The sequence below is a fragment of the Berghia stephanieae genome, chromosome 10 (assembly GCF_034508935.2).
Source record: "Berghia stephanieae isolate SIO BIC M18660-M18661 chromosome 10, UCSD_Bste_1.3, whole genome shotgun sequence".
Classification (NCBI taxonomy): domain Eukaryota; kingdom Metazoa; phylum Mollusca; class Gastropoda; order Nudibranchia; family Aeolidiidae; genus Berghia; species Berghia stephanieae.
In genome coordinates this window covers 22,313,467-22,323,466 of record NC_088369.1, presented here as the reverse complement: position 1 = coordinate 22,323,466, position 10,000 = coordinate 22,313,467, and the positions used below count along the sequence as shown (strand labels likewise).

Below are 10,000 nucleotides of genomic sequence, written 5' to 3'. Positions count from 1 at the left end.
TAAATAAATAACAAGATGAAAACAAAATAACAGTAAACAAACAGGATGGCGGCAACTTTTGAATGTCTTTTGTCCATGGGCAGAATAATCAGATCGTTTTTTTTTTCTTTTTTTTTTTTTTTTTTTTTTTTTTTTTTTTGACTTTTATTTTGGTTTTATTTTGTTTTTGTTTTTATAATGAATGTTGTTGCTTGAAAATGCTACTGAATACACATAACTACATACACCGAACAAAGGACAAACAAAGACATTCGAAAGGAAGTGGAAGATATTGCTGGAAAACACGAATCACTGCTGTCAATAAATAAATAGTGAAAAGAAGAAAACTTTCGTGGTTTGGTCACACGATTCGTCATGTCAATTTATGCAAGACAGTGATGCAAGGAACAGTCCAAGACAGTGATGCAAGGAACAGTCCAAGGGCAGAGGAGGAGAGGAAGACAAAAGACAGGACAACATCAAGGAATGGACGGGACTGGACATGGGCGAGCTTCTGGCAAAGGCCAAACGACCGGAAAGAGTGGCGTAACGTTGTGAAGTCTGCATCCCACAAGTCTCCCCAACGATCATTCGGTCATGGGAATGAGGGAGTGATAGAGCTCCTGCATTGGGGTTTCGAACAAGTTCCAATTGGATTCAGTAGTCTGATGTCACGCCGCCCGGCAACGGCGGCCATCTTGGTTACAAAGAAAATCATTACTTTTTATTATTCATGCTGGCTAGAACTTTTCATATGCCTTGTGATCAGAATGTGTGTGTAAAAGTCAAAACATGATCAAATTTATGGGGTTTTTTTCCCTCTGGATACGCTTTTATGCTCGCCGGAGAAATATTTCATACGGGCGTCCGCCATAGTTCCGATAGTTTAGGGCCAGTGTTACTAAGTTACCATGCGTCATTAGGAAGGAAGTGACGTTACGACTGTTGAAGAGTATTGCCGCTGATGGCCTGACCACAATGTTCTTTTCCTTCAGGTCACTTCGTTAATTTCGAGAATCGACCGATGTAAAAAAATAATATAATACATTTTGATAAGAAACAAACGATATAGATAGAACGAAGTTGATGCCACTCAGGTCTTTGTCATTGTATTTGCCATCCATGTTTATGAGTAATTCTTACTAAACTGAATTAACCAGACTATCAACGTTCAAGGTACACATAGTTTTGTGTGTTGGTCCGGATGGCAATGTTCTGAGCTTCTTGGCATCAGATTTTCCGATGCAATTCATTTATCAGCGTGTCAATATATTGTGAGAACTACTCACTAACTGGACCTGACCTATTTGTGTGTTTTACATGGTCTTATCTCAGGCCTTTTCATTCATGATATAAATAGTCAAGGGTACGAAACGGGGTAAATGGCAGGAAATGTTCTGATTGGTTAATGCATAATAACGGGCGAACCATCAATAGGATTCAATAGTCTGATGTCACGTCCGCCAGCAGTCTGGTTCTAAACAAAGAAAATCGGTACTTTGTATTCTCCATGCTGGCTAGAACTTTTTCACATGTCATGTGATCAGAATGTATAAAAGTCAAAACATGATCAGATTTATAATGTTTTTCTCCTCTGGAGACACTTTTATGCTTGTCGGAGAATTATTTCATAAGGGCGGTGATGGAGATAATGTCGTCCGCCATTGTTCCGATAGTCTAGAACCAGTTACTATGCATCATTACGAGGGAAGTGACGTTTCAACTGTTGAACCCTATTTGAATTTGGAAAGGGAGGGGGGGGGGTATTTAATAAGATTCTTCAACTCTTTTGAGTTTGAAATACTCTTCAACAGTCGTAACGTCACTTCCTTCCTAATGACACACGGTACTTAGTAACACTGGCTCTAAACTATCGGAACAATGGCGGACGCCCGTATGACTTTTACACATTCTGATCACAAGACATATGAAAAGTTCTGGCCGGCATGAAAGATAAAAAGTCATGATTTTCTTTGTTTAGAACCAAGATGGCCGCCTATGCCGGGCGGCGTGACATCAGACTATTGAATCGTATTTCGAACTCGTTTCCATTGCCTGCTCCCAAGGTCGCCCAGCGGTATTGGTGACGCATTGTATATTTTCAAGCGCAGCAATTCATTCATTTTTTATTTGTACACGGTCGATTTGAGCTCAATGAGAAGCGGTTAAGCTTTATCTATCAATATATTTGGTACATTGGATATATATAATTATAATAATTATTATAATATATATAATATAATATAATATAATATAATATAATATAATATAATATAATATAAAACGAATTAAATTGAGGTCACTCAGTTCTTTATTATTATTATTATTATTATTTCTTTTAAACAGCCATTTTAATGATTAGTTCTCACCAGTTCTTCCTCAGTAATATCAATCAGACTATAAACGTTTAAGTCTACACAAAACTCTGGGTGTTGGTGCGTTATATCAGGCTGGCCGATGCTGTGAGAATTTTACGAAAACGCATAACATCAATAAAGAAGTTGGACTTATTTAGGAGAAAAAAATCCCTCACTTCACTCAATCCCATGACCAGATGGTCGTCGGGGGGACTTGCGTGAAGCAGAAGTTACAGTAAAAAATACACACCATTTTATTGTCTTCTTCATTGTCCAGGGACTACTAAAGGAGTATAGATAGTTCGCAGATGACGTCACACAGGTCTTTGTTATTGTGTTTTTGCCATCCGCGTTTATGAGTAATGCTCACTGAACTGTATTAACCTGACTATAAACGTTCATGGGTACATAGATTTTTGTGTGCTGGTCCGTTATACTTCCGGATGGCAATGTTATGAGCTTCTTAGCCAAGCGCATACTATCTGTAGTCTTTGCCACAGACGCATTTACATGAACCCAATGTGCGGCTCTATGTGGTCTAGTGGTATGACACTCGCTTTCGGATCGGAAGGTCCTGGGTTCGAGCCTCGCTCGGCGCATAGTTTAGTCCATGGAAAAGGCTCTTTACTCACATTCTGTCATTGTACTCAGGTGTAAAATGAGCACCTGGCCGTTAAAACAGCGTTGTCTTTGTCGTTTAAAAAAATTGCAATATCGCCTTACAGGCGTCATGTCCCGTCCGACACGTTAAGTGTTGTTGTCCTTGTAAAGCGCGTTGAGCACGTTTAGTGGATATTAAGTGCGCTATATAAAAGCTAAATTTCTTTAATTTACCCAATCGTCTGCGTCTTCTTAGAGCACTCAATGGGGTTATCTTTATTATTTTTGCATGGGCTCGAGTCATTGGTCACATTGAAAAATGTGCTCAACATGACCTAACAAAAAGTATTCACAGATTTCGAAGCATATTAAAACATCACAATAATGTGTCCTTTTTTGTTTTCAGTTTGACCATGGTTAGGTTTACAATTTTCATTTAATCCAATCGTTTGACAGTGAACAAATCATGTGATCGATGACGAGGTTGGACTAAATATTAATCTCATTCATTTTGGATTTCTTGGTTGTGCAGTCCAAAATTTGAAATCCATTCAGTGTTTTGTTCTGTATTTTTGACGTGTTTTTGTCTGTTTTGCTTTGTTTTTGTTTGTTTTTTGTTTTTGTTTTTTTTATTCTGTTTGTTTGTTTGTTTGTTTTTGTCTCAATGAACATATTACTATGTGAGAGAGAGAGAGAGAGAGAGAGAGAGAGAGAGAGAGAGAGAGAGAGAGAGAGAGAGAGAGTGAGAGAATGTGGGGGGGGGGGGGGGGGGGGCGTGAGTCAAGAATATTGAGAAAATAGTTGGAAATGAAGGGGGGGGGGGGGGGGGGGGGGGGGGAGGTGTGCTTGTATATGTTTACACATGTCGATCTATTTATCTGTTTACTTAGCTCCCTGTCTCTGGGTGTATGTTGTGTCTGTCTGTGTATGTGTATTTATATATTTATCTGTTTCTCTGTCTGTTTGTCTGTCTGTCTGTCTATCAGTTCGTCTCCCTGCGCCTCCCGTGTTTCTGTCTGTTTTTATATACATTGTTTATCAATTTTTTTATCTATTTATCTTTCATTCCATCGTTTATATCTCGTTCTACTGTGCCATTATCCAATTCATTTCCTGATCTTTATCATGACCTCATGCGATTGAACAGAGAGTTCAACGAACCGAGTACAGGATACTGCCGTACTGCCAAAAAAATAAAAAAAATTCTTTTTAAAAAATTGGCCAGAAAACTCGTCTTTCAAAGTTTGGATCAATTAGAATACTCTTCAATAGTGGTAACGTCACTTCCTTCCTAATGACGCATGGTAACTTAGTAACACTGGCTCTAAACTATCGGAACAATGGCGGACGCCCGTATGGAATATTGCTCCGGCGAGCATAAAGGGTATCCAGAGGGGAAAAAAAACATAAATTTGATCATGTTTTGACTTTTACACATTCTGATCACAAGACATATGAAAAGTTCTGGCCAGCTTGAAGAATAAAAAGTAATGATTTTCTTTGTTTAAAACCAAGATGGCCGCCTTTGCCGAGCGGCGTGACATCAGACTACTGAATCCAATTAGAATTACCAACTTGTCCAAAAAAAAAAAAAAAGAAAAAAAAAAGAAACCCTCACAAACCATAGACTGAAAGGAAACTTTCAAGTTAAACTTCAGGTTTGTGAGTGTTTTTTTTTTTAATTTTGTTATGTTTATGTATTTTTTAATTTTTTTTTAGTTGTTGTTGTTGACAAAATGGCCATCATTTTGTCAACAAAAACAACAACAAAAAATGATATTTAGAGAGTTTTCCATCCAAAAATGTTTTAATGTGTTTTTTTTTTTTTTTGTTTGGTTTTTTTTCGTGTTTTTTTTTTTCTTTTCTTTTTTTTTCAGAGCGTGGTAGTTTATTGTTATCAGCAAAATAATATTGTATTCAACGGATATGGTTTGGAATTTGTACAGATTGTAAATCCTTATAATTACTTGTGTGAAAAATTTAATAGAGGGCTCAGTAATAAAACGAATATTAGATGTGACTCGTCTCTTCACTACGGTACAATGTTGGGGAGACCTAGATCACGACAATTTCGTTTTAACCCTTTCCATACAAGCTATGGGGGGCGAAGTGGCCGAGTGGTTAAGGCATTGCACTGTGATCCGGATGACACGGGTTCGAGTCCCGCTTCAGGCACTTTCGTTTTTTTTTCCTTGAGCAAGATTATAAACCCCCAAATTTGCTCACTTGGACAACATGGATGATTCCTGTTGACATCAGACATCCTGTTTGATGAGTTATCTATATTCCTTCGTGGAATGCCAAGGCGACGATATCTTATGATGTCGTGGCGCAAAAGGCATACTTTTTTTTATTTACCAGCTATAGCAAAATAGTCACATTCATTACGATACAACCAACATTTTTCTTATTCAAATTTCTTTTGTACATAATAACATTTTTTAAAAATGAACAGTGTGTTGTTGAGCATGTTTTGCTAAAGAAATTATGTATGTCAAGAACTTTACTGCTATTGTGCTTGAGTGATAACAAATCTATTTTTGTGTTAGTTGGGTGTGAAGTTTTGGGGAAAATCCTGAAAATGGCTGGTGAGGAGAGAGTTAAGGGGATACAGTTACGGGCTCAACACATTTATTATTATTTTTGTTGTTGTTGTTATGGTGGGGTAAAAAATATCTTTTGAGAAAATGACATTTCTGCAAAATTTAACTTCTTTATTTCAAGTTCCAAATACAGTTTTATCACAAAATTAACAACAAAAAGTGAGCTTTTATAAAGCGCAATATCCACTAAACGTGCTCAAAGCGCTATACAAATGGGCCCTGACCGACAGCAACACGTAACATGTAGAACGAGCCATGACGCCTGTTAGGCCATATTACTTTTTTTTTTTTCCCTGACAGAGACAACGCTGTTAACAGCCAGGTACTCATTTTACCCCGGAGTACGGCGAAAGTATGTGAGTAAAGAGCCATTTCCAAGGACTCAGCTAAGCGCCGAGCGAGGATCGAACCCAGGATCTTCCTATCCGAAAGCGAGTGTCATACCATACGAACACATAACCGCATTATAATTGGGGGCAGCGTGGCTCAGCGGTACAGTCTTTGCTTCGTACCCAAAAGGTATCGAGTTCGATCACATGCCACTCCGCTGTGTGGCCTCGAGCAAGTCACCTCGCCTTAGCTCAATTTGCGGCGCGACACTGCGGCTGACGCCTGAGTTATTCCAGTCGTCACTTGGAATATACCCTAGAGACAAATTTCCCCTTGGGGATGAATAAAGGGACTTAATTTATTTATTTTTTAATTTATTATTTATTTCCCAACTACATAATGATTTAATGTGGACATGGTATTCTCAATTCGATCCAAAAATTTTTTCCTTTTTTTTTCTCTCTCTCTTTTTACAAAATAGGGTTTGTTTGGGCTATAGTTAAGGGTTTGTTCGGGCTATAGTTAGGGCATCAACCATCCTTTACACCCCCACCTGTTTGGTGTGAATGGAATCGCCTGTCTGTGTCAAAATGATCGGAATAATTACGCCGCTAGGAGTGGATCAATAAACTTTATCTTATCCTATCTACAAAACCGTAAACGGGGTCCCGATAGCTCAGTTGGTAGAGCACTCGCTTCACACGCAAATTGACCGAGACCGATCCCGGGTGCAATCAAGATTTTTTTTTTCTGACCCCCCTGTCCACCCAGCAGTGATTGGGTAGCTGACTCGTGTTAGATCTGGCGGAAAGTAAGTTGCGATAGACTAGCGTCCTGTTCAAATTCAAAGGATAGTAAGCAATTGCTATTGTCCCGTTTCACGCTACAGAAACCGGGATAAACTCCGGCGCCATGGGCGGATGGCTCTGAAGTACTGGACCAAAACTACACTGGGTCGTGGTTTGGGGAAGGGGGTGGTGGAGGGGGGGGGGGGGGTAAGTTGCTTAGCATTTGATGAATCATTAATTACTCTTCTATGTTAATATGATATTAGTAAGGTTGGGTTTGCCGTAGGCTACTCTTTCTTTTTTTTTAAAAAAATGATATTTATGAAATTTTGGTCAGAGAACTCGTCCTTCAAATTCTATCGATCGATTAAAAAGACTCTCATCTGACTCTCAAACTCTGATACTTTTAGGATTGTCATATTCATGTATTGTTGAGATTCTCAAACATGGGAATTTAAAAGTCGCAGTTTTTTTTTTTTTTTTTTTTTTTTTTTTTTTTTTTTTTTTTTTTTTTTTTTTTTTTTTGGGGGGGGGGGGGGGGGGGGGGTTGGTTGGATTTTTTTTTAAGAGATGAGGATGATTTGAATCCATTGATTTGTCATAAGGGACCAGTTTTCTGGCCAACGTCCCAGGTTTGACAGTCTTTGAGGTTGACTTCTCTAGCCGATTTTCTTTAATGCGTGATTTTTTTTTCTTCCGAGTACAGCAGTGTTGGTCTTGAGTTATATCATCATCATCATCATCATCTAATTATCATCATCGTCGTCGTCGACGTCGTCGTATTATTATTATTATTATTATTATTATTATTATTATTATTATTATTATTATTATTATTATTATTATGATTAATCATCATCATCATCATCATTATCATTAACATGATCATTGTTGTTGTTGGTATTATTATCGTTAACCATAACGATATTATATGTATTCTCATTCTCTATTTTCTATTCCAGTTGTCTACAACACATTCCCCTCTGATGCCACCGTTGGGATCCACGAAAGGTCAGTATTCCTCATGCTACTAGACTATATCTTGTTAGTCTTGCTACTCTGAAATAAAAAAAAATAAAAAATAAAAAAAGATCAGCAGAAAAAAAAGAACAACAAAAAAAAAAAAACAAACAAACAAACAAAACAACAACAACAAAAAAACAAAAAAACAAAAACAAAAACAAACAAACAAACAAAAACCCACATAATTAAAATTTTGGCCAGAAATCTCCGTCTCCTTCAAATATCTATAGACTAAAATGAGCCTTACCTTGGCAAAGACTCTCAAATCTGGAGACATCATTGAAGTCTTCACTGAAGGCCAAAGTTTAATTTTCTTAGGGTCCCTGACCAACAGCAATACATAACCTGTAGAGCGGGACCTTGATGCCTGTTAGGCGGTTTTGCAATTTATTTCGACAGAAACAACGCTATTGACGGCCAGGTACTCATTTTACACCCGAGTACGATGAGGGAATATGAGTAAAGAGCCTTTTCCAAGGACTTAACTAGCCGCCAAGCGAGGCTCGAACCCAGAACCTTCCGATCCGAAAGCGAGTGTCACACCACAAGACCACATATCCGCACGCTCTGATCACGTTTAGTGGATATTGCGCTATATTATTGCTCTAGTTTTTCAGAATACGACAGTTTTGAATCTGGGTGGGGTTCCTGACCTCCCATAGTTGGCAGGGAGGTACTTACTGTGTCTTCTATCTCCCTATATCTGTTTTCCAACTTGCTTTCCTTCTTTCTCTTGGAATGAGACCTGGCCATTGCCGGATACCCCGACTGAGAGGGAAACAGTCAAATGTAAAGTTAGTTTTGGGAGATGATATTGTTTTCATGGTTAATCACCTCTATGTTATGCACTGTATTATGTTTTGTTTATGTATTATATATGATTTATAAACATTTGTGTTCCTCTTAGTTGGGACCTGTGCTTGTGTGTGGATGAGACTTTTAGGTGATCTCAATCTAAGTACTCTGATAGTGTGCTCTTGGAATCTACATCTGTTTCCTATTTCAACCAATTCCCCTTTGTCTTACCTTTTCTCGTGTGCTTTAATTGCAATTCTAGAACGTTTTACTATCCCATTTTCTTCATTTTTACTGGCGCTGATATGACCTTAATGTGTCGCAAGCGTTGTAAAACCCTTTAAAAACAAAAATATACAAACAGTTTTGAATCTTGGATTTTTTTTAGAATCAATCACAGACACAGACAGGTACTTTAACACTGTATTCAACCCATTGAAATGGAATAAGATAATTATCATTTATTCTATGTCTCGTTTCGTTCCATTGTGTGGCTAGATGAATGCCTCTATTGGTGTTCATTACACCATGTATCAAAGGCTTAGTGTTGGTTTTCAAAGCGTGGGGGGGTGACCCAAATAGATACCCCCACCATATTGAATGCGCATAGTAGAATCATTGTGTTGAAGAGTACCAAAGGAGAAAAAAATACGATTTATACCTGTCTCCGTCCCATAGTCCGTCTATCTATCTATCTATTTATCTATCTATCTATCTATCTATCTATCTATCTATCTATCTATCTATCTATCTATCTATTTATCTATTTATCTATCTATCTATCTATCTATCTATCTATCTATCTATCTATCTATCTATCTATCTATCTATCTATCTATCTATCTATCTATCTTATCCTATCTTATCCTATCTATCTATCTGTCTGTCTATCTATCTATCTATCTATCTATCTATCTATCTATCTATCTATCTATCTATCTACCATAGCCTTTCTCATCTTGAATGGTTACGGCCGCTACCAATAAACCCTCAGCGCCGCCTATCCTCTGCTGGATAGTCTTAGTGATAGGAATTTAAAAAGTCGAGTTTTGTGACCGGTGTATATTGAGAAAAAAAAAGCAATAAAAATAATAAACAAACAATCAAATCTTCCATAAATCAGCGATAATTATCTTTTTTTTTCCGACAGAGACAACGCTGTTAACGGCCAGGTACTCATTTTACACCTGAGTACGGTGAGTGAGTGTGAGTAAAGAGTCTTTTCCAAGGACATAATCGCGGACTTGAATTGAACCCTTGTAGGTACCTAATTTCATTTATTGAGCTTAAGACCATAATATACTCTGCACCACAACCACAAGTTGATCTCCCCGGAAACCCTGGTTGGTTCGTGTTATTTTTTCTGTTCTTATTTTGTTAGATCATACACATTATAAGAGTCTTGTCATTCGTTTGCGTTTTGCAAACTAGTCTCGAACGCCGCCCCTCTGCAAATTAATTCGAACCCCACACTTGCGGACATCGAATAGGGTTGGTTTATTTTTTAATATATTTTTTAAAGATT

At 37.8% G+C, this 10,000-nt stretch overlaps 1 protein-coding gene across 1 annotated transcript in view; it reads left to right on the top strand.

Moving 5' to 3' along the window:
• Nucleotides 1-10,000, top strand: part of LOC144980827 (UDP-glucuronic acid decarboxylase 1-like) — a 54,700-nt gene that overhangs the window by 23,715 nt on the left and 20,985 nt on the right. Inside the window, exon 3 of the mRNA XM_078928664.1 lies at nt 7,620-7,668. Coding sequence (XP_078784790.1) covers nt 7,620-7,668 — 49 coding nt within the window. The remainder of the gene's footprint in view (nt 1-7,619; nt 7,669-10,000) is intronic.